The 26,177-nt window shown below is 41.3% G+C and overlaps 1 protein-coding gene across 1 annotated transcript in view; it reads right to left on the reverse strand.

The window, feature by feature from the left end:
• LOC122814408 (zinc finger protein 729-like) overlaps nt 1-26,177 on the reverse strand; it is a 544,251-nt gene that overhangs the window by 380,743 nt on the left and 137,331 nt on the right. The window contains 1 exon segment of the mRNA XM_044086990.1: nt 14,162-14,281. Within this exon segment, the coding sequence (XP_043942925.1) occupies nt 14,162-14,281 (120 nt within the window).

Raw genomic sequence — 26,177 nt, forward strand, 5'->3', positions numbered from 1 at the left:
TCCATGGTAGGTACAGCAGAAAGAGATGGATTTGGAGATCCAGTTGGAGATGGTCTGATTGAATACAGACAATCCCAGTGCCCTAGGGTGGAAATACACAAATAGTTGGTCTGATTTCCTAAAAGGTTTAGTTTTGTAAAGGCAGAACTTGAGTTGTCTATGCACATCAAGTAGCTGTAGCATCCTCTCACTATTGTTTTATGATGATCGAGAAACATTTGTCAAATGAATGGCCTTGTTTGATCACAACTCATTAACTACTTATGGCATGAAAGAAGAGTTGGTGCAAAGGGAAACCCTGTTTTTGTGGAAGACCAGGAAGTGGGGGAGAAGCCATCAGGGCTTAGAGCTCAGACATCTGCCTGAAAGAGGTTATGGCTACCAGGAGAACAGTTTTCCAGGTGCCGTGTTTGAGGGAACTAGAGGAAGCTGGCTCAAAAGTCAGTTTCTCTAGCACAAAGTTAAGATTCGGAGGAGGGCTACAGGCCTCCTGGGTGGTCTAATGTGGAGGAGACCTTTGAGAAACTATTTACCACTTTAATTTCTCCAAGACCTTTGGGTTTCTAATACCAGGATGGGAATGGAACCCATTCCTAAGTCAAAGTATGATTAAAGTTCATGAAATTAGCATTGTTTCAATCTTTGATGTTACCAAAAGTGCTCTTCGCAGCACCCGCAATGCGCCTAGAAAATAGAGTTACATATATTGGTAACATATTTAAATACGACTGTAAATTCTTTTTTATGAGACCCATTGCACCTACTACTACTGGGACGGTCTGGGTATCCTTCTTCCACATCGTCTTCATTTCTGCCTGGAAATCCTGATATTTTATGACTTTGTTTTTAAGACATTGTAATCACTGGGTGTAGCAATTTCAACAATTGATGCTCCTTTGTCTTTTTTCCTGGACTACTATATGTGATTTTCTTACATCTATCTTTTGAACTGTTGGTAATGGATGATCCCACGTGATATGAACTTGATCATTTTCTATAATGCTCTATGGTTCATTTTTCCATTGCTTCTCAGTTACTTCAATATTATTATGTTTGCACAATCCCCACTGCAACAGTCCTACCACATTATTATGCCTTTCAGTATACAGGAATCTGCCATTAGTGTATCACACCCAGCAACAAGATGCGCATCCATTTCCAATTCTGCTTTATAAAACCTGCATTTATCTGTTACTCTGACATGTTCAATGGCATTTGTAAACCAATGTGTATACAGCCCACTATCCTGGGCTGCCAATATTAACGTTTCATCAGTCAGCTTTCTATGTAGATGGTGTATCAGTAGTTGGTGAAAGAGTTGATGCAATGAATTTATTGGCAAAGAGCGAAGTGTTTTGTACTGTCTGGATCAATGGTAAATCCACAGAGCTTAAAGTAGACATTGGTTCAAAGTGTAATGTTATATCAGCAGACACATTTGCTAAAGTGAGAGCTAATGAACAACTCAATGTGATCAGTAGTGTGAAACATGTTGCTTATGGAAGTGAAGAAATTCAAGCCGAAGGTTCAGTGATGCCTTCATGTTATTTGGCCAAGAGCCATTTGAAATAGCTATTCTAGGCGGTATGAAGACCAGTACAGTCTTTGCTATGTGTCAGAGACAGCTTAAGAATGAATCTGCTTTCTTTTACCAAAGAAGTTCATCACATAAGTGCATCTCATAGTTCTAATTTTTCTGAAGCCATTTTCTCAGAGTATGCTGATGTCTTCGAAGACAAGTTGGGCAAACTTCCAATTGTGTATACCATGAAGTTAGACGAAGAGGTCACTCCAGTAGTTGGACCAGCAAGAAGAGTTCCGATACCAATGCAGGACAAAGTTAAGGCTCAGTTGGATAAAATGGTGCAGCAAGGTGTGACTTGTCCAGTTACAGAACCAACTGAATGGGTGTCATCTATGGTAGCTCAAGAAAGGCTCAGATGAATCACAATGTGCATTGACTCAAGAGATTTGAACAAAGCATTGAAGAGAATGTATCATCCAATGCGCACAGTTGAAGAGGTCGCAGCCTTAATACCAAATGTTACTGTTTTTTCTGTTTTGGATGCAAATAGTTCATTTTAGCAAGTGATGCCTGATCACAAATTCTCATTCCTAACCACTTTTGGTACCCCGTTTGGCAGATATAGATCCCTAAGGATGCCATTTGGAATAAATTCTGCAAGTGAAGTCTTCCGGCGTGCAATGGAGCAAATCTGTTTGGGTTATCCTTGTGCCATAATAGTAGATAATTTATTGGCTGGAGGTAATGTTGAAGCAGAGCATGACAGAAACCTAAAGAAAGTTCTAGACAGAGCACATGAAGTAAACTTGAAGCGCAATCCTCTGAAGTACAAATTCAGGCTACCAGAAGTTACATATGTGGGTCATTTATTTACCACTGCTGGCTTGAGACCAACCTGGCTAAGCAAGGAGCTATCCTTGAAATGTCAGCACTAGATAATGCGCAAGCCCTACAATTTTTTCTTGGCATGGTCAACTATTTAGGCAAATACCAGACTTCAGTGAGTTGACAGCATCTTTAAGAGTGGTAATGTGCAAAAATGTTGCATGGTCATGGTTAGAACATCACCAGAAGGCATTTGAAGACCTTAAGCAGAAAATTGCAACCCCACCTACATTAAGATACTATGATGTGAATAAACCAGTCACTCTCTCCTGTGATGCTTCAAAAGTTGGTCTTGGTGCAGTTATACTTCAAGAAGGTAGACCAGTGGCCTATGTACCTAAAACGCTTACCCAAACTGAGATGCAGTATACTCAAACTGAAAAAGAACATTTGGCAATAGTATTCACATGTTCCAAGTTTCATGATTATGTTTATGGTCAAGCTACTCAGATTGAAACTGATCATCAGCTTCTAGTTACTTTTTTAAAGAAGCCTATGTATACAGCTCTAGCGAGATTACAAAGAATGAAGCTCAAGTTACAAAAGTACAAGTTCAAAATGGTCTATACGAAAGGCAAACTAGTCTATCTGGCTGATACCTTATCCAGATCACCCAGAAAAGCAATGGAACAGCTTGACGCAGAGACGTTTGACTTTGACGGATGGCACTGTATAACTTTTCTACCACTAGACTTGATGAGTTACGAGATCACACTACGTCTGATACAATTTTGCAAAAAAGCTCAATCACTACATTAATGTTAGATGGCTGTCAAAGCAAACAAGTGTACCACCTGAAATGCAAACATATTTTCCTAACAGAGATGAAATGTTGATGGAAGATGGTATTATTTTCAAAGATCCTAAAGTTGTTCTAGCTTCCTTACAATAGGAATATATCCACATTTTGCATCGCGGTCACCCAGGTTTCACATCCACTAAGAGAAGAATGACAGAATTAGTATTTTGGCCTTCATTACTGCAAGACATTGATAAAGTACTTTCTTTTTGTTCAGTATACAATAGTACTAGACTGCATCTGCAAAGGGGACCACTTCAGCTACATCAAGTTCCTGAACTACCTTGGTCAACAGTAGCCACTGATATCTTTGAGTGGAACAGCCAACTACTTGGTATTGGTAGACTCTCATTCAAACTTGTTTGAGAGTGATTTACTACCTAACTTAACACCTACTGCTGTTATTAGTAAGTTGAAACATCATTTCTCAGTTCGTGGTAGTCCACACAAAATTATTTCTGACAATGGTACACAATTTACTAGTCAGTTGTTTCAGAAATTTACAAGAGAATGGGATTTTGTGCATGTCACTAGCAGTCCTGAATATCCACAGTCAAATGGTCTACCCGAACGTGCAGTGCAGAGTGCAGAGCAGTTACTTGAAAGGTCAAAACGTGATAATACTGAGGTATTTTTGAATGTACTTAATCTCAGAAACATACCCCATGATGATATTCATGGCTCACCTGCTCAAAGATTTCTTTCAAGGCAAACCAGAATGACGCTACCTATTAGTTCCAGTTTATTGAAGCCTAAAGTCAAGAGCAACAAAACCATAAAGGCTCAACTATTTAAGAAGCATTCGATCCAAAAGTCCAGTTATGACACATCGAGCAGATTTCTTCATCAGTTGAGGGAAGGAGAGAGAGTGAGAATACAAACCGCGAAAGGTTTTGACCGGATTGGTCAGGTTACCAGAATTCGTGCTGAGCCTAGATCTTACCTTGTAGAATCCGAAGGTATGAAGTACAGGAGAAATCTCAGACATCTACTACCTGTACCAGAATCATCATCACATCACTGTAGCTTCTCTTTACAACCCATCTCTACCTCTACCATCTTCAAACTACTTCTCAAACTCAAACCATGTACTCCCTCTGCTGACAAGCTCCCTCCCCTATTCTTACAAAAAGCAGCCAAAGTAATTGCGTACCCAATTTCTATACTCATAAATAGAACCATCCAAGAAGGAACCATCCCTCCTATCTGGAAAATTTCTCATATTATCCCACTACATAAAGGTGGTAACTCTATTGATTATTCCAACTTTAGACCTATTGCTCTTCTCTCTCCATTAGCAAAAATTATGGAGAAATGTATACATCAGCAACTGGTACAGTACCTATCTATTCACAATATTTTAGCTCACTGTCAGCATGGCTTTAGACCCCACCATAGTACTACCACTGCCCTCCTTTCCTTTGCAGACACCATTAACAGCAATCGCAACAAGAACCTACTCTCTTCTGCCCTATTCATTGACCTCTCTAAAGCTTTTGACATGGTCAACCACTCTTCTCTAATTAGCATTCTCAACTCCCTCTCATTTGACAGCCTTGCCATCAACTGGTTTACATCATACCTCAGTAACAGACAACAAGCCGTTCTTTGGGAAAACCATATCTCCTCCTTACTTCCCATTGCAATAGGTGTCCCTCAAGGCTCTATCCTTGGCCCTCTCCTGTTCTCCCTCTACATTAATGATCTCCACTCTGTAATTCCTCAAGCTACCTGCATTCAATATGCAGACGACTCGACTATCATTTGTTCAGCATCCACCTCTTCTGATCTAAGCACTCTAACTCAAACTACATTCAACACTGTAGAAACATGGTTTACTAGACGGCATCTACTTCTCAATGCCAAAAAAACCAAACTTCTCCTCTTCACCCCCACCACTCGTACCTCTCCACTTAACTTCTCTATCTATTCAAACAACAAAACTATCATCTCTCCTGACTCCACAACAAAACTACTTGGTGTTACCATTGATAACAATCTCTTTTGACCAACACATCAACAACACCATCAAAACTGTTAACAGAAAAATTGGATCTTTATACTGTATAAAACCATTTCTTACCCCATCAACTAGGGCTACTATTGCTCACTCCCATCTTATATCAACTCTTTTCTATGCCTCTCCTATCTTCACCAACCTTAAAAACTAACCTAAACAAACTAGCAACTTGCTATAATAACATTGCCAGCCACTGGTAACCCTTTTAGAACACATCACTGCCTCAATTTGAAACAGTTAGGCTGGCTGGAACTACAAAACTATATTAATATTTCACAACTTACAATTGCCCACAAATTACTGTACCAACCTAGCAACACCCTATACTTTCACAACTTCTACTCCATTATAACAATCTCACCTCTCTTCGTTCCTCCTGTAAACTGATGACCAAACCCATAAAGGCCCACAACTTAGCTGGTGACTCTCTTTTCACCAATACTGTAGGCAGAGTATGGAATTTGCTGCCTACAGAGTTAACACTAATCTCATCCCTACCCCTCTTCAAACAACAAATCAAACTACATTTCCAAAACCACTGGCTCTGTTCTTGTAATACTCCAGGCTAACTTCCCTCTCCTTACTCTCTCCTTACCTTTTACCCTTCATTCTGCCTCAAATCAAACTTCTACCCTGCTTCCTTCCCAGCTGTCCTCTTATGCTCTGACCTACATCTACTATCTCTGCCACCTCATCTTGACTGTCTTGTTTCTTCTCCTCTCTTTCTTATGATTCTGGCCTTGTGCCTTATCTTTTCTTTCCTTCATACTCCTTCCACTTCCCTTCCCTTCAAGCTATTACTGTAATCTGCTTGGCTGATGCCTTACTGCATTACCTTTTGCTTTAGGTAACCTTGCTTTGAAGTCGACAGAACATTGTGTATGAGTTTAAATTGTTGAGTTCCTTTAATGTATGCTGATTTTGACTACAAGTTGATTTAAATGTATATTTTATGTGTAAGTCTTTATTAACAATTTGTCTATCTGTATTGCTAATGTTATGTGTGGAGCTTTTCTCCCCGGGCCTCTACTGAAAATGGACATATATCCAGCTGGACTAGCCCGGTCAACAAATGTAAAATAAATAAAATAATAAATAATTGCCCTAGTTACAGAGACTCTAAATTTCAGAGCAAACAAATGTTGTTTCCATTCCAAAGTGGGTTCCTACCTCTGATTCCATTCTTAAAGATGTTCCAGATAAACTACAGTTTTGTACCTACCATAAATGTAGATGTTCGAGTGCTAATACAGCTGCAGTCATAACAGATGGGTTGTCCTGCCGTCAGGCGGGTCCTCGGTCGGCCGAATTCCAAAGTCCTGGTCCAGCGTCAGTTGTCATTGCCTCTTCCCTGACGTCAGTGCGGCAGGGGTATAAAAGAACCAGCTGACGCCATTTTCTTCAGTTTTTCTTGCCCCAGATGTCAGGTGCCCCCAGAAGGAAGGCAAAACATAAATTTATGCAATAATGCAATGTAATATAATCATAAAACAGTAGTTGCAAGCAAATACACCATAAAGGAGTACCCCAATCAGGTAGTATGAGGAGGTGTTTGGCATTAGGCCTGTTACAAGAGGGGAAGGAGGGAGGGAAACCTGGACTGCAGCTGTATTAGCACTCGAACATCTACATTTATGGTAGGTACAAAACTGTACTATGTTCATCGTGCATACAGCTGCAGTCATAACAGATGGGTAGAATCCCAAAGCTAAAAGGGGGTGGCAGGCACTAAGTGGAACTAGGAGGAGCAAGGATGCCCTGCAAGACTGCTGTGGCAAAGCCCGCTCTGGATTTAGAGTATAGTGGTAGGTGATAGTGCTTGGAGAAAGTATTAACAGAACTCCAAGTGGCTGCTTCCAAAATATCTCTGGTAGGAACCCCCCTGAGGAAAGCTGCAGAGGTAGCTGTGGCCCTTGTGGAATGAGATCTGATGCTTGTAGGGACAGTTTTACCATGAAATGAATAACAAAGGCGTATGCAGTGGGCTATCCATTTTGAGATTGTCTGTTTGGAAATAGCCTTTCCTTGAGCACCTGTAGCATATGACACAAAGAGTTGCTCTGATTTTCTGAATGGCTTTGTCCTGTCCAAATAATAACAAAGCTGTCTGTGAATGTCCAAGGAATGTAGTAGTCTCTCCCCTTTGTTTTGTGGATTAGGATAAAAAGTAGGTAAGTGGATAGCCTGATTCAGGGCTACACTGGATACTACCTTTGGCATAAAGGAAGGGTTGGTTCATAAGGAAACTCTGTCCCGATGGAAGATGATGAAAGGATGCACAGCCATGAGGGCTTGTATTTCCGAAACCCTGCGTGCTGAGGTGATAGCCAGAAGGAAGGCTGTTTTACATGACAAATATTGCAGTTCTGTTGAAGCAGCTGGCTCAAAAGGAGGCAGGATCAGTTTTTCTAAAATTAAATTGAGATCCCACGCAGGTACTGGTTGCTTCCTTGGGGGTTTTATATTCTTAGCCCCGCTGAGGAACTGTCTTAAGAGCGGATGAGAGAATAAAGGTGGATCAGTGTTGTATTGTGCGGCTGAAGCATGGATTTTGATGGAGGAGAAAGAAAGTCCACTGTTTAGCATCTCAGCTAGGTACTGTAATATTTGAGGTAAATTCAGTATCCCAGGATTCTGTCCCTTTTTCTGATTCCAGGCACAAAACCGTTTCCATTTGGCAGAGTAGGCTTTTCTAGTAGAAGGCCTTCTGGCCTCCAAAATGACATCCTGCACCTCCTTGGAGAGGAGGGTCTGTTGGAAAAGCAAGGAATCCTCCATGCGGCTAGATTGAGTGTTTTCAGCTGACTGTGAAGAATTTTGAAGTTGTGCTGGGTCAGTAGAAGAGGCATTAGAGGCAAGATCCATGGTGGAGAATGAGTCAGGCTCCTCAGGAGTGGGTACCAGTGTTGTCTTGGCCAGTCTGGAGCAATGAGAATCATCTTTGGTCTGTCTGCTCTGGCCTTTAATAGAACTTTGGGCAGCAGAGGAAGAGGTGGAAATGCATAAACTGTCAGTGTTGTCCAACTGAAAGAAAGTGAGTCCACTTTCCAGGCCTGTGGATGATAGGTCCTTGAGCAGAACTTTTTCAATTGGTAATTTCTGTGGGTAGCCATGGCCTACCCCATGCTTGAATTATCTTTGCAAAAACTTGAGGATGCAACTTCCATTCGTGTGGATCTGTCATATTTCTGCTTAGGTTGTCTGCCAGCGTGTTTTCCTTGCCTGGCAGGAATTGTGCTTGAAGTTGGATTTGTAATTCCAGAGCCGTGTTCCAAAGAAACATGGCTAGCCTGCACAGGGGGTATGAATGGGTTCCTCCCTGTTTGTTTATGTACCTCATCACTGTGGTGTTGTCCGTCCTTATCAATAGTTGTCCTGGATGCAGTAGGTCTTTGAAAGCCATAATAGCATTTTTACTGCTAGCATTTCCTTTTGATTGATGTGTAGGTGCTTTTCTTTTTGGGACCATTTGCCCTGAATGCACCGATCTGACATATGCGCCCCCCAGGCATAGTCCGAGGCGTCTGTTGTGATGATCTGATCTGCTTGAGGCATGCAAAATGGGAAACCTATGTTTCTTTGGCATGCTTGAGCCCACCACAGAAATTCCTTTTGTAGACATGGAATGAGTGGTATGATTGTTTCCAAACTGTTGAGACCATAATTTGTTTAGGTACCATTGAAGTTTCCTCATATGCAGCTTGGCACATGGGATTAGCAGGATGCAAGATGCCATGAATCCCAGAGCCTGCAGGATTTTCCTTGCAGTCAGCCTGGTAAGGGTTGCCATTTTTCTGAAGTATTGAGATAGCTGCCCTTGTTTTTCTGGCGCGAGGTAGGCCATCTGGGTGTTTGTATCCAAGCTGGCACCCAGGAAAATTATTTCTTGAGAGGGTATAAGTTTTGATTTCTTTTTGTTGACTGTGTATCCCAGAAAGTTCAACAACTTCATTACAAACGCCAGGTGTTTCAGAAGTATGTGCTTGCTGTCCGCTTGGATCAGGCAGTCGTCCAAAAATGTGTGTATTTGTATCCCTTGAAGTCTGCAGAAGGCGATTACTGATGCCAGGCATTTCGTGAACACTCTGGGCGCAGTAGATAAGCCAAAGGGCAATGCAGAGAATTGATAATGGGTTGAACCAGCAAGAAATCTGAGGTATCTTCTGCAATCTTGTCTGATTGGGACATGCAGGTATGCCTCCTTGAGGTCCAATGTTACCAGCCAAGACTCCTTGCCCAGCATGGGAAGAAGCTGCTGTAATGTGAGCATCTTGAATTTTGTGCAGTAAGTATGTGTTTAGGATGGATAGGTCCAAAATAGGTCTCCAATCTTTGTCCTTCCTTGGTACCAGGAATAGCCTGGAATAAAAACCTTGACCCTGTTCTTGTGCAGGTACCTCTTGAATAGCTTTCATGTCCATGAGAGCTGAAATTTGTTTTTGTGCCTCTGCCCTTTGATTTTGTGGCAGGTTTGGCATGCCTCTCATTTTTGGAAGGGTGTGAAAGTGGAATCTGTAGCCTCTGTCTATAATGTCCAGGATCCATTTGTCTTTTGTGACAATATGCCAATTTTTCGAAAATAATGCCAGTTTTCCACCTAAAGGTGCTGCCATTAGAGTTTTGCTTGGCATGCAAAGGGGAAAGTCATTGTGTCTGCTTTCTGAATGGCTGTGAGCTAGCCTCTCCACCTCTTGGTGTAGGTGCTTGCCATTGCCTGGCTCTAAATGATCCTTGAGATTGCCCTCTACCCTTCGGGCGTCTGTATCTACCTCTTTGAGGTCTGTCCGTGGCTGGAAAAGACCAATTTTTTGAAGGCCAGTTTCTACTGAAACGTGGAGGTTGTACCTGTAGAAAATCTTTCACTGTTTGCATTGATCTTGCCTTTTCCTCCATTTTCTTTAATAACTCCTCAGCTTTAACACCAAACAATACATGCATCTAGTAATTTAGCTTTGACATGATCTGGTAAGGATTGCTCTTTGAGCCAAGCATGTCTACGTGTGACAGACCCTGTAACAGCAGCTCTACATGAGGCCTCTAAAGCATCAAAACCACATTGCAAGGTATGTTTCCCCATTTGCTCTGCACTATGCAACAAATCCTGCAACTCCTTCAAGTCTGGTTGTTCAGGTTGTGACATTCTGCTTTTCAACTGCGATAACAAAAACTGTTGATACTTTAACATATGGAACTGACAGTTTAATGCCTTCATGGTTAAAGTGGCCGTGGTGTATACCTTTTTACCCCACCTTTCTAAAGCTCTGGAATCTCTCTCTGAAGGTAATGGATTTTTGGCAGTAGAGGCCTTAATTCCCTTGGGACCCTGTGAAATAGTTTCTGGGTCAGCAGCATGGCTTTTGTAAAGGAATTGGTGTGAATCAGGAACCTGGTAATACCTGTCAGGCTTAACTGGAGCTTGTGGTAAAGAATCTGGGTTAAGGCTGGCCTCTGCATACACATCATCTAGTATGTCTAAGACAGGAGCCGAGGGAGCAAGAAAAAATCCCTGAGCCTTTTCTTGGAATCTGAGTAATCTTGGCCTTCCCAGTGGAAGTGTTCCCTCAAGGTATGCAAGGTTTCCCCAAAAGAATAGTCCTCAGGGGGGGAGACAAAGGGAATGGACTCCTCCACATCAGAGTCTTCAAAAGGGGAGTATGAATATTCCTGATCTTCAGAACGTTCTGAGGTAATGGAGGCCTGGTCTGAGGAAGGGTAGTCTTCCTCCAATCTGGGCCTTTTGTCCGAGGGGGGTTGAGACCCCCTGATAAGAGTAATCAAATCCTCAGCCATTTTGAGCATCTGTTTTTTAGGCATGGGGCCTTGAGAGGAGCTCTGTGTAGCTTGTCTTTTAGTTTTCATGGCTGATTTAGATTTTGTAAAAGCCTTTATGGAAAAGGAAGAAGAAGGCCTGAAGACACCTTGAGAGGTGGCAGACCTGTCTAAACTCTGAGTTTCCCCCTCAAGAGTGGCGTCGGTATCTGTAATCGGGATTGGGGCCGAGGAGCCTGCGACCTCGGGCACAGAAGACACCGCTAAAGAAGTGTCATCAGTACTCAGGGGCTGCGTAGGTGCCTCGCTGAGAACCGGAGCACCTGAAGGCGGCTTTAGCGTGGTGTCGGTAAAAGTCGCGGACCTCATATGTCGGTCATTATCTTTGCGTCTTTTACTCAAAACTGGAGTCGGAGTATCCGACGACATAATGTAATTACATTTTTTACCAAAATAGTGTTGGGCAAACTCCGCCCGACGCTTAATAGTGCATTTGTTGAATCTAGCACAGAAACGACAGGCCGAGACGGAATGGAAATCCTTATGCGGTATTTGCTTCCCACATGAAATGCAATTATTAACTTTGTCTGACATTGGTCTGAGGCAAGAAAAGTTTCCCCAATGGGGTACTTAGCTTTCAAGAAGACTTCAGCTGAAAATTATTCGTAATCTCAGGAGCTGACTGACCGGCACTTGCGAACTGCTTCTGCTTCGGGCACCGCGCAGCAAGAAAGACTGGGGAAAATGGCGTTGGCTGGTTCTTTTATACCCCTGCCGCACTGACGTCAGGGAAGAGGTGACGACAACCGACGCCGGACCAGGACTTTGGAATTCGGCCAACCGAGGACCCGCCTGATGGCAAGACAACCCATCTGTTATGACTGCAGCTGTTTGCACGATGAACATCTCCACATTTGAGCATTGTAACAGACAGTTCCAGTTGCTATATATAATTCCCAGTTTTACGTCACGTTATGGATAAGTATCCAGTCTCAGTGTGAAATACGCAGCAACTTAAACTCAATTTTTTATATATATATATATATATATATATATATATATATATATATATATATATATATATATATATATTTTTTTTTTCTCCTATACAAATGCATGGGAGAAAACTCAATGATATCTGCATGCCAAATTGATTCATAACATTGCATGTTTTATTTTTCAACAGGGAGGATGTAGGTCAGAGTGCATGTGCCGTGTACTGTATCTTTAAGAAGCACCTCAAAGATGCAACATGCATATATACAAGTCAAGCATGTGCCATTACTAGTGCCATTTTGAGACTGCAGACAGAGAGTAAGCATGGATGATTCCAGCAGTTAGTTTGCACATAAGTTACTTAAGTTAAAGTCAGTTAACTTCTATCATGATGTGTTTGTAAAAAATAAAGCTGCTTGAACAGAACCCAAGAGGACTCTTCCACTGTGTCCAGAATAGGAGAGCGTAAATACTGTTCCATCTTTCTTGGTGATGGTAGAATGCTGCTCAAGGCTAGGCTCATACCTGTCTTAGACACCATCATGTGTTTCTTCATATAGTCCAGTGAGATACATCTCAGATCACTTACACCTACAAGCACAATGGCTGAGTAATTGTGGTGAAAAGACACAATGTGATGAATCCTGACATCTGATAACCAACTGACCATAATGCTTTCCTTGCACAGGGTGGGGAGTGATACATTGGAATGTTTCACTATGGAGCCACTATGACTAGAATGTTTTATTGTGTAAAGGTCTTCCTTATGGGCTTTTGAGGTGAGATACTGCTACTCTTAGGTTATGTTTCACAGTTGGTACTGCCTGTGTTGTGAGTTTGTGAGGCTGCTGAGCATGCTTGTTTTTTTAGGTAACATTTAAAAGCCTTTTTGGTTTAGGGAGGTGACTTTTAATTGTCTATTTAGGTCTGTGTATTTGAGCTATGCTGCATATGACTGATATTATGTACTACTGATAACCTGCTTGTAGTCTGCATTAAGTTCATGTGAGAACTTTCCCTCTAATCAGTTTATATAAGTACACCTCTGAGACTTTATCTGTTCGAGTATTAGGTGTCCACCACATGGGGGTCTACAGGGGCTCGCCTGATGCAAAAAAAAAAAAAGTTTTTCATTGTGCTTTCTGGAGCAAGCAGAAGAAGAAAGAACATGATGTAGAACAAATTGAAAACTGTATGTAAGAATTCTAAAATAATGAGGAATATTTATACGGAGTTCCACATGATCACCTGATAGTAACACTGAGGTCATTAACCTTGGCATATCCAAACACCACCTTTTGTATAGTTAACTCAGAGGTTGCATCACTGAAACAGTGGCCAGTCCCCAGTGTATTAGTGACATGTGTGTCATCTGATTTCAATGTCACTCAGTATAAAGTTAAGGAAGAGAGGAAAATCTTCCCAAGTTAGTGCTGGTTTCCCTAATAGTGACTAAGTGTAAAGTGGATGAAGCTGTAGCTGGTGATCATAAACGGAGGATTTGCACCTCATAAATCTTATTTTCTCTAAGAGAATCATTACTAACACTGCTTCTGTTACAGAGCTGGCAATGACTCGCTGTGTTTTACAGTTTTTACTTGTCTCTGTGGTTGAGTGACAGTGAAGGTAGTATTATATATAAGTAGGGGGGCATGAAGTCCATTAAATGGGGTGTACAGGGGTTGTCCTATGGGAGACAAAACAAACTTCTGATTATGTTTTCCATCTGGACATGTACACGACCAGCTGTGTTAGTCTGGTTTCAGATAATTACAGATATAACTTAATGTCTTATAGTGGAAGCATCAGTAACCCATACATGTGATGAAGTCAATAGCAATCAGTCTTCTACAAGTGTCCGCAAAGTCCAAATTCTGCATTTTTATACCAGTTTACACAAAACTGGAAAGTAGTCTTTTCTGTAATGTCTTCCACACACTTTCTAACTGCTGGTCAAGTGCCACAGCCATGGGACTAATCCTTTTTGTTTTAAAAAGATCTTAGCTTTCCATATTTACATTAACATATCTTATCAGACTTTTCCTTGTTGTGTCACACCATTTAGTCCTCTAACATCATGAACGTTTTCACTTTTCCTAAAATATTTAAAACATCAGTTAAAAAGAACAAATTTATGTAAAATACAATTAATAAATTATTTACATACTGTTGAAGTTCTCTTCAAAATGATCCTTCTGCTTCCTGATATTTATTCCCTTCACAATATCCTTTGGAACTTCATCTGCTTTAAATAGCTGTAATAACTTCTTTTGAGGAATTTTGTATCCTGCATATAAAAATATAAGCATAATTACTAATTAGTCTATCAGAACTGGACAAGGACTACCTTAGTAGATGAATGAAGAAATAAAATTCAGACTCAAAGAGTAAATTAACAACAGGATAATGTACAGATGTTTGTCACTACAGATCCTGAACGTTACTGCAGATGGTAACAGAACTACATTAGTCATCACAGATGCAACGGGGAAGCAAATGAAAACATCCTTCGATATTACTAATCCTTAACAAGTCAGTGCTAACCATATGGTTGGAAATGATAACATCCTTAGATATTACTAATCCTTAACAAGTCAGTGCTAACCATATGGTTGGAAATGACAACATCCTTAGATATTACTAATCCTTAACAAGTCAGTGCTAACCATATGGTTGGAAATGACAACATCCTTAGATATTACTAATCCTTAACAAGTCGGTGCTAACCATATGGTTGGAAATGACAACATCCTTAGATATTACTAATCCTTAACAAGTGAGTGCTAACCATATGGTTGGAAATGACAACATCCTTAGATATAACTAATCCTTAACAAGTCAGTGCTAACCATATGGTTGGAAATGACAACATCCTTAGATATTACTAATCCTTAACAAGTCAGTGCTAACCATATGTTGGAAATGACAACATCCTTAGATATTACTAATCCTTAACAAGTCAGTGCTAACCATATGGTTGGAAATGACAACATCCTTCGATATTACTAATCCTTAACAAGTCAGTGCTAACCACATGGTTGGAAATGACAACATCCTTAGATATTACTAATCCATAACAAGTCAGTGCTAACCGTATGGTTGGAAATGACAACATCCTTAGATATTACTAATCCTTAACAAGTCAGTGCTAACCATATGGTTGGAAATGACAACATCCTTAGATATTACTAATCCATAACAAGTCAGTGCTAACCATATGGTTGGAAATGACAACATCCTTCGATATTACTAATCCTTAACAAGTCAGTGCTAACCATATGGTTGGAAATGACAACATCCTTCGATATTACTAATCCTTAACAAGTCAGTGCTAACCACATGGTTGGAAATGACAACATCCTTAGATATTACTAATCCTTAACAAGTCAGTGCTAACCATATGGTTGGAAATGACAACATCCTTAGATATTACTAATCCATAACAAGTCAGTGCTAACCGTATGGTTGGAAATGACAACATCCTTAGATATTACTAATCCTTAACAAGTCAGTGCTAACCATATGGTTGGAAATTAACACAGAAATGCCAGGGGGGATTAACAGAAAATACACACAACAGAAATATGAAATTGTACCATGCAGTTATTAGAAAGAAAACAAAAGAGGTAAACAGAAATAAATGAGTTAGGAGTACAGGGACAATGTAAAAGGATGGAGTGGAGAAGGGTAGTAAGAAAAGGAATATTCTAGATATCAGACTGAATATATGAGTAATATAATTTATCAGACAAGAAGATGTAGCAGAGGGAACAAGTGAGGATACAGAGAGAGGTATACTACTTTGTTACTGCTTAGTTGCATGGAAGGGGGGGCTGTATGCAAAGCAGCTGATGACGATAGTGAAGGAACAAAAAGGAAGGGACGGCAGGTCGTGACTGGAATAAGACAAACATGATGACGTGGTTAATGCAGGAAAACATAAGTCAGATAAGTAGTACTACAGGCAGAGCTGCAATTAGGTAAGCAGTAGGAGGGGGCCTTGGGGTGGGGAAGGGGGTTGTGGGTGCACAATATGAATGCTGAAGCTAAATGAAATTCACACCAAAATATTCCAGGATGTATTACAATGGGAGATATCAATTAGTTAGGTAACACCACAGGAACATGACTGATGGAGGTAAAGTTCCCGACTAGTTTCTTGTACAATGTAACTGCTGGTTAATTACATATACTGAGGTCAATGGAGTAGACAGTTCTATTTTTTGGTTTGTTTTGTTTTGTTTAGGAATGATGAATGAAAAAGGACTCACTTAAGTGTGATTTTGTGATTTAAGCTGAAAGATCCAAGATGGGTTAAGTGCTTAAGGTACAGAGTTGCAAAGGGAGAGGACAGAAACTGTAAACTATTTAATAAAGTAAACACCTTATAAAACTAGATGACACTGATTGTTGGCCACCATACTTTATGAACAGCAGAATGTAACTGTTATTTTTATTTAATTAGAACACTGTTGATCCTGTTTTTGACAAACTTAAAAATTCCAACTATGCAGACACAATAAAAGTAAGGACATGAATTTCAAGGCTAATATTACATATCAGTATTTTTAAAATGCAGTTATATTAACTCTAGTCTGTATGCAGAATTGTGTATTTTTAATTAACTCATTAATGCCTACCAGCAGTTAGTTAATTAGATGCCACATTCCTGGTTACCAACAGGAATACAGCTATTGCCTTGTGCTGAGGGCAAAAAGGAAAATTAAATGTGGGAATGTCTTTCAACTGAAGAAAACAACTGAATCTCTTACTCAGTTGAAGTCACTATCTCTGAATTAATGTGCATAAACGAGGAATTGAATACTGCAAATTCAGTACAGCAGCTAATTTGTAGCAGTGGCAGATCCAGGAATATGTGAAGGGGGGGGGCACAGTCTGGTTAGTAAGTACCAGGGTTGGAATGAGAAAGTGGAACACTGGTTTTCAGGGGTGTGTAAAGATCACCTTAAGATGCTCTGCATCATGTGAAAAGACAGCAATATACATTCAGTTGATAAATAGATGAATGTATGCATGACCTCTAATACAATGCTCATGCTAATAGTTAACGCTAAAAGGTATCTTCTGATACCTAATATAATTGTATTACAGTAAACAAATGTAGTAGACAACTGGGGTGGCTGTGGATCGGCTGTGTTTTATTCCCTTCCACACTCGGTCAGAGTCAATCAGAGACTCTGAATTAACTGCAGGTGTTCACAGAGGTGAGGAATTTACTCATGAGTTAGCCACTACAGACAGGGTCCCTACTGCAGATTAGGTGGTGCCAACCTGTAGCTGGGATGGGTGCTTGGACTGCATTATTCTTGCTTAGTGGCTATTAAAACATTGCGTGCCACTATCAGTATCACTTTTTTTCACATTCGGACTTTTTGACATCATTTGACAGGGGATAAAAAGTGATTTCCTGCCAAACCTCAATGCCCACTACTCATTCAAATCGTCTACTCTAAAAGTCCCCATGGCTAGTTGAGGGTTATCTATATTCCTCAAGAGCGCCATCATATCTACTCATACAGTGAAATAACGACCTACAAATAATCCATATATCATTAATGTAAATAAGATAATCTACAACATACTAGCCAAATACCAACCTCCTTTCATGTCACCAGCAATGCATGAAGCATACCTAAGCAGACTGTGGTCATCATACTTCTCAACCTGCAGACATTAAAAATACAGACAAAAGCTCTTGGAAAGCAGATACATATAACCAAAAATCTGGACAGCAAAAATGATATACCTAACCTCATACCTCCTCCTCCTACTTCACTATGACTATCAGAAACGAGGTGCAGAAAGGTATCAACAATGAATCACACAGGCACAGTAATTCCAAGGTACAGGCACTTCTCTTTTCATAAGGAAAGTTGTGGTGGAAGGCAAAAGTCCAGGAAGTCATCAAAAGAAAGAAGGAGTTCAGGAAAAAGTGGAAGGTAGAAAAGCTGGACCAGGCTAGGAAGGAATACAAGTTGGCTAGCAAAGAAGCTAAGAAAGACACTGCAATAACAAAGAACAGGGCATCAGAAGCACTTTACCAGCTTCTGGATAGTGACTCAGTAGCTGGCACAAAAAAAACTATATCAGGTTACAAGACAAAGACAGAAAGATAAAGAAGATAGTCAGACACCTTTCTTAAGGGATGCCAGCAACAATCTCACCAGTCCACAGGTCATCAAAGGCAGATGGAAGGAGTACTTTCAGCAGCTTCTGAATGAAGAAACCCCCACAGAAGCTGTACTGTCCCAGACACAGCCTACGATGAGAGAAGGGGAGGAGCCAACCCTAAAAGAAGTAAGAACAGCACTAAGGAAAATGAAGTCAGGGAGAACAGCAGGCTCAGATGAGGTCACAGCAGATACGATGAAGATGAAGAAATGAGGACACGAGAGTAAAAGTCACAGTAGCTCCAACTGAAGAAAAGATCAAAGAGAACAGATTACGGTGGTTTGGACACGTGCAGAAAAGCAGAAGACAATCTGGTGAAGAAGATTTGGGACAGACAGGAAGAAGGTAAGAGGAAACAAGGGCATCCAGGAAAGAGGTGGATGGATTGTGTGAGAGAACATCAGCACCAGTCAGGCATGAGTGTCGAAGAAGGCAGGAGTAAGGCAATGAACTGAAAAAGAAGGCGACGGTAACACGACACCCCAACCCCATGGAGAAAATGGGAAAAAAGTGGCTGATGATGATGATAGTAAGATGGATAGCAGACTGGCTAAAACACAGAATCCTCAAAGTGCCAGTGGCAATTATCTTATTAGGAAGAATGAAGGCAATCAGTCCTGACCTGAGAACTCAGTATCTGAATGCTTTTTTGCATTTACTTTTTTGATCTGCAGCTGTAAACAAGGATCTCTGGCTAACTAATTTTGTAGATGACTGCAAACATTGAGTTACTGTCAGCCCTCCCCCCAATTCCCGCACCCTTTACCAATAACTAGCGTACTGAAAACAGGCTCAGATTAAATGCAAAAAAGTATATTTAGTAGGCAACTCTTTTTGTCAGCCTAAAGTACAAACAAAAGCCCACTTCAAAATGAAAAGTTTGTTAGGGGCCTTGAATTGAATATTCCCTTTCATTCAGTCATCAGGTAAAATACAGTTGCCAGAAAATCCTTCTAGTTAGTTTGTTAATTGCCAAGAGAATGTCATTCAGATCTAAAGAGGACAATGTCACTTTACATTCAGCATTTATTAGGCCAATTAAGTACAATGTACTTTTCAGGATGTACCTCACTAGATGCATCAACCAACTACAAGGAACCCATAAGTTCATAAGATCACTGGCGTAATGACCATGAGTTCCTGAGAGACACTAGAAGTACTGCCCCTTTATTAGACTCTTGAAGGAAGACCAATGCCTTGCTTCCATGGCATGAGAGATACAACTGTCCTAGATCTTTTGCATCTCCACAAGTTTACTAGTTCCAAAAATGCCAAAACAAGGCCCCTAAATCTTCACCAACAGGTAAATAAAATGTGATGGATTGACAAATTCATCACACGTCACTTCCTCTACCTCTGAAACAGACTGCCTCCTGCCAGTTAAACAGTGTGATATACTATCATTGTTGAAACAAGTCCAAGTTGATTGAGTGGGCACCCATAAATTCACCCTGGGCTTGACTAGCATAATCTTCTTAGAAAAAGGGGTGCAGGCAAAGGGTGGGTACTGGCAAGGCATAAATCATCACAAGACTCAATTGCCTTGATGTTAAAGAAGAAATGTAAAACTTACCTGTAATGTCCAGCAGCTATTTTGAATAAGTATGGCTAGCAGCTGCCTTCCTCAACTAAGGTAATTGTAGATACCCTCTACAAAAAAATGTGTCCACTGCCCAAGCAAACACAGAGAATATCTTATATCACTTGCCTTAATTGGAATCAAGTTCAGAAGTTTTGAAATTCTCCTTTTATGAAACCTACTAAAGCCTGTATGATAAATAAATTAAGATTTGCCGATTGCCACCAAAACTAAACATCCTTAAAAATGATAAAGATTTTGATAAATTGTCCTTTCCACTATGTCTATGAATTAACTTTGCTAAAGTCCATAGAAGTTAAGAAAAGTACAGTTTTGTACCTACCATAAATGTAGATGTTCGAGGATTCCCTTGCTGCAGTCCTGACTATTGGGTATAGTCCGCGTCTCAGTCGGCCCGAATACCAGAGTATAAGGCTGACGTCGGTCATGGCGCCTTAGACTGACGCGCATGACCGACGCCATTTCCTCAGTCTTTTCTTGCCCCAGATGTCAGAAGACCCAAAAGACAAGTCCCAAAACAACCTGCACCAATAAACATGTACAATATATACAGTAAAATATATACAAAAAATATAAGCATGTAAAGCACCTACACAACCACCCTGAAACACAGAGGGAAGGAGGGAATCCTCGAACATCTACATTTATGGTAGGTACAAAACTGTACTATGTTCTCCTTGCTGCAGTCCTGACTATTGGGTAGAATCCCAAAGCAGAGGTAAGGAGGCTGGCAAATTATAAAGTAGCAGGAGCTGACAACATGCCTTGTAAAACAGCTGTGGCAAAACCAGCTCTAGACTTAGAGTATATAGGCAGGTGATAATGCCTAGAGAAAGTATGCACTGAACTCCAAGTAGCTGCTTCCAGAATATCCTTAGTTGCCACCCCTTAGAAATGCTGTTGAAGTGGCAGTAGCCCTAGTGGAATGAGGCCTAATCCCAGCTGGAACCTCTTTGCCATGATGGGAATAACAAAATGCAATGCAAAAGCCAATCCACCTAGAAATAGTTTGTTTTGACACAGGTTTGCCCTGTGAACTTAAAGCAAAAGAAACAAGTAACTGCTGAGACTGCCTAAAATCTTTAGTCCTGCTCAAATAATAACGCAATTGCCTGTGTACATCTAAAGTGTGCAAAATCTTTTCCCTTTATTTTGAGGATCTGCAATGATTAGTTTGGTTTAAAGCCACACTAGAAACCACCTTAGGCATAAAGGAAGGATTAGTACGTAATGATACCCTGTCCTTATGGAAAATCAAAAGGGCTCTACTACCATAAGGGCCTGCAATACAGACACCCTTCTTGCAGAAGTAATAGCCAACAGAAAAGCTGTCTTCCATGACAAATATTTCAATTCAGCAGTAGCTGCCGGCTCAAAAGGTTGTAGAGTAAGTTTTTCCAACACAAAATTGAGATCCCAAGCAGGAGTAGGAGCGGTCTTATATTCTTTGCCCCTCTAAGAAACTGCTTGAACAAAGGATGAAAACAAAGGTGGGTCACAATCATAGTGAGCTGAAATTGCTGCAGCATGAATCTTTATGGAAGAGAAAGACAAACCTTTGTCCAATAACTCAGTAAGATATTGAAGAGCCACACTCAAATTAGGCTCTGAAATCTCCAAATTCTTTGCTGTACACCAAAATAAAAATCTCTTCCATTTTTCATGTACACTCTCCTAGTACTAGGCCTTCTAGCTTCCATAATCACATTTAAAACTTGTTGAGGAAGCTGAGACCTTCCATGTTTCAACACAGAATATGCCAAGCTGTGAGATGGAGAGATTGGAGCTTGACATTGAGCAGATGACCGTCCTTCTGAGATAACAGATGAGGAATCAGAGGTAAAGGCCATGGAGGTTCCTTTACAAGACTCCTTAGAAGTGGGTACCAGTGTTGCCGAGGCCAATCTGGAGCTATCAAAATCATCCTTGGCCTGTCCTGTCTGACCTTTAGTAATACCTTTGGAAGAAGAGGTAGAGGTGGAAAAGCATAGACATGAAGGTTTTTCCAACTGAAAGACAGAGCATCCACTTTCCAAGCTGTGTGATGAAACCCCTTTGTGCAATACTTTGGCAGCTGGTGGTTTAGTGGAGAAGCGAACAGATCTATGTCTGGAGTTCCCCATGACACTGTCAATTTCTGAAATACATGAAGATCCAGTTTCCACTGTGGGGATCCATGATTTGTCTGCTTAATACATCTGCTAGGAGTTCTGTGCTCCTGGCAGAAACCTTGCCTGAAGAGTCAGTTGCAGGCTTAACGCAGTCTCCCATAAAATCATTGCTTGCCTGCATAGAGGATAAGAATGTGTTCCCCCCTGCTTGTTGATGTACCACATGACAGTTGTGTTGTCTGTCAGAATCAACACCTGCCCTGGAAGAAGTAACTCCTTGAACGCCATCAATGCAAACTGGACTGCTAACATCTCCTTCATGTTGATATGTAGATGCTGTAGTCTGGCAGGCCACTTGTCTTGTATCCACTTTCCATTTAGATGAGCTCCCCAAGCAGTGTCCGAGGCATCTGTCGTTAAAATCTGACTCGCCTCTGGCCGGGTCACAGAGAGTCCCTTGTTTAGGTGACATTCCTGAGCCCACCACAAGAATTCCTTTTGAAGGCAAGGTATTATTTGAATGACAGTGTCCAAATCTTGGCAGTGCTGTGTCCATACATTTTGAGATACCATTGCAGCTTCCTCATATGCAGTTTGGCATTGGGAAGCACCAGAATACAAGATGCCATGAACCCTAATGCTTGAAGGACTGTCCTTGCAGTCAGCACGGACTGATGAGATAGTTGATGGAAGTAAAGTGACAGACTCTTTTGTTTGTCCGGGGTTAAAAGGCCATCTGGGCTGCTGTATTCAGTCTCACACCCAGAAAGCACATGTCTTGAGAGGGTACTAGACTGGACTTTATTTCGCTCACAGAATACCCTAGGCATCTTAGCACTGCTATGACATATTCCAGATGCTGTAGAAGGTGTTCTTTTCTTGAGCCAGAATCAGGCAGTCGTCCAAGTAAGGATAAATTTGAATGCCTTGAAGCCTGAAGTAAGCTATCACTGGAGCCAGAACCTTTGTGAATACTCTTAGATAAGCCAAAGGGCAATGCAGAGAACTGATAATGAAAATCTCCAGTTCGAAACCGCAGATACTTTCTGCAACTTAGCCTTATGGGCACATGAAGGTAAGCTTCCTTGAGATCCAAAGTTACCATCCAGTGATCCTTGCCCAGCAGAGGTAACAGTTGCTGTAACGTCAACATCTTGAACTTGGGAATGTCCAGATAAGTGTTGAGGATAGATAAATCCAAAATTGGTCTCCACGTGTTCCCCTTCTTTGGTACTAGGAACAGGCGAGAATAAAATCGCAAGCCCCTTTCTGACACAGGGACTGGCTGAATAGCCCCTATCTGGAGTAACTGAGAAACTTGCTTGAGAGCCTCTTTTCTTTGTGGAGGAGGAACATCTGGCATGCCTTTGAAAGGGGGCATTGTATGGAAATAAAATCTGTACCCGTGATGAATGATATCCAGCACCCATCTGTCTTGAGTGATTAAATCCCAATTTTCTTTGAAAAGAGACAATCTTCCTCCCAAAGGAGCTGCCAGACGAGTCCACTGGCAGCTGAAAAGGCAGGTCATTGGGTCTGCAAGGACTGACCCCTGCCCTCACCAGAAGTCTGAGCAGGTGAGCTGTCTGATCTGGGCCTAAACGAACCTTGAGCCCTGCCCCTACCACGTCTAGATCTACCCCTAGACTGGGAACCATAAGCAGAATATGTCCACCCCTTAGCAGGCAAATTTCTACTAAACTTCGGACGGTGCACGTGCAAAATATCTTTAACAGTCTGCATAGACTTAGCTTTGTCCTCCATTTTCTTTAAAACTGCTTCCACAGGCGGTCCAAACAACACATCAGACTGTAAAGGAGCATCCAAAATCCTGGTCTTAACATGCTCAGCTAAATTCTGATCCTTCAACCATGCATGTCTGCGAAGAACAGAACTAGTAGCAGCCACCCTCGAGGAGGCCTGAACAGCATCAAAACCACACTGCAAAGAATGCTTACCCACTTGTTCAGACACATGAACCAAATCCAGCAATTCTTTACACTCAATACCTTCCAAGCAACCACCCTAGATTTCAAATGTGAAAGGAGGTAATTCTGATTTTTCAGCATATGAAAATGACAAATCAACGCCTCATGGCTAGAGTGGAAGAAGTATATACTTTCTTACCCCACCTATCCAAAGCCCTTGCCTCTTTATCAGAGGGTACAGGATTTTTAACAACAGAAGCTTTAACACCTTTAGGCCCCTGAGAAACAGTTTCTGGGTCTGCCCTGGGACTCTTAAACAAATACTTATGAGCTTCGGGCACCCTATAATATCTATCAGGCTTAACAGGAGCAGGAGGCAAGGAATCAGGGTTCAGAGAAGCCTCTGCAAAAACATCCTCCACCACATTCAACACAGGAGGAATAGCTAAGGGCCTATGCTGAGGCAAAAACAAGAATTCCCTAAGCCGTTTTCTGGAGTCAGAGTAATCTTGGCCTTCCCATTTAAAGTGCTCCCTCATGGAGTGAAGAGTCTCTGAAAATGAGAAATCCTCAGGAGGGAAGCTGAAGGAGTGGAATCATCCACATCAGAATCAGAATAAGCAGGAAACTCTTGCAAGTCTTCCACAGAAGACTCTGACGCCTGTGAACACTGTTCAAAACTATCAAACTCCTGTTCCACCCTAGGCCTCTTATCAGGTGGGGCATAGAACCTCTAATCAGAGTAATCAAATCTTCAGCCATTTTAAGCATATGTTTCTTAGGCACAGAGCCCGAAATGCTAGGAGAAGCCCCTACAGAAGCTGAACTTGGCCTTCCTCTAAAAGAAGCTCTGGAAACAGAAGGAGAGGCCCTAACTACCTTGGGAAGAGAGGGAAGAACAGTTACCTGAGAAGCCCCTCAGCCTGGCCTACTTCCTGAGAGGGCACATCCTGTAACAGTAAAGTATCTGCCTGAGACTCCATAGAGACTCCTGGCAAAACCTCTGGCTCCCTGAGCCTTCTAAAGGACCGACGTCCGGGACTGCCGGTTCCTCACCCTAGACTTCACTGTTTTGTCCTTGCGCTTTAGATGAAGCAGGCCGGAGCATCCGGCGGCATAGTATAATTGCAACGCTTACCAAGCACTAACCTAGCACAAACAAGCCTCCTCTTAATAGTGCGCTTATTAAATCTTGCACAAGAGCGACAACCAACAACGCCGTGCTCAGGCCCTAAACAAGGTATACACAATGTATGATAATCCCTATGCGGTATCTGCTTCCCACAAGAAATACAGTTATTCACTTTTTCTGACATCCGTAATATACTGAGGCAAGAAAAACCAAAATGTTCTAACGGGTTACTTAGCCAACTCTGTACTCGGTCTGAAACTCCGGTTTCGGAAAATCTCAGAACGCCAACCTGCACTCGCAAAATTGCTTCTGCATCGGACCATGCGGCAAAGACTGAGGAAATGACGCCGGTCATGCGATTAGTACCCTGACGAGTCTAAGGCCATGACCGACGTCAGCCTTATACTCTGGTATTCGGGCCGACTGAGACGCGGACTATACCCAATAGTCAGGACTGCAGCAAGGGAAGACGAAGAACATCATACCTTACCTCACACAAGAACATACCCAGCTACTTCCCAACCAGTCAAAAAAAAATTTGAAGAGCGTGGCCAAGATGCCAAGGAGTTAGCTGCACTTTCTTGATGCTCTGCCTGAAATTATTTTTTTTGACAGGATTTTTCTATTTTAACTCAAAAAATATTGAAGAATTTTTTCACAACTACTCATCTTGTTATTATGAAGAACTTTATCAGAAGAAATCTTTATTTACCAACATATTCCCTGTCAGAAGTTCTGTCACTCGTTACAGACTGAAACAGCTATGAGTCAGTCGATGACATGTCAGACAGCACTATCAAAAAGGAACTTCAAACAATAATTACCAGCATTCAGGATCTTTCTATGAAAATGGATAATTTAGAGAAGATTATGGAAAATATGAAGAAAGAAAGTAAAAAACAAATTGATGACTTAAAATAAATTATTACTACTCACTCTGACTAAATAGCAGCTATAGGAGAATCAGTAAATGAAATAGATGGCAGACAAATGGAAAATGATAACCAGATAAACTTTACTAAAACAAAATAATCAGTTACTAGAAAAGGTGGAAGACCTGGGGTATAGATCCAGAAGAAACAACATTAGGATCTATGGAGTTCCAGATAAAATGGAAGGAAATAATATGATCCTCTTCCTAAATGATTGGCTTCCAAAAATACTAAACCTCCCTGAAGCTTTATCTTTCGGAATCGAGAGAGCCCCCAGGTCCCTGTCAT

This window comes from Protopterus annectens, chromosome 10.part0 (genome assembly GCF_019279795.1).
Source record: "Protopterus annectens isolate FY-2018-M chromosome 10.part0, PAN1.0, whole genome shotgun sequence".
NCBI lineage: Eukaryota > Metazoa > Chordata > Ceratodontiformes > Protopteridae > Protopterus > Protopterus annectens.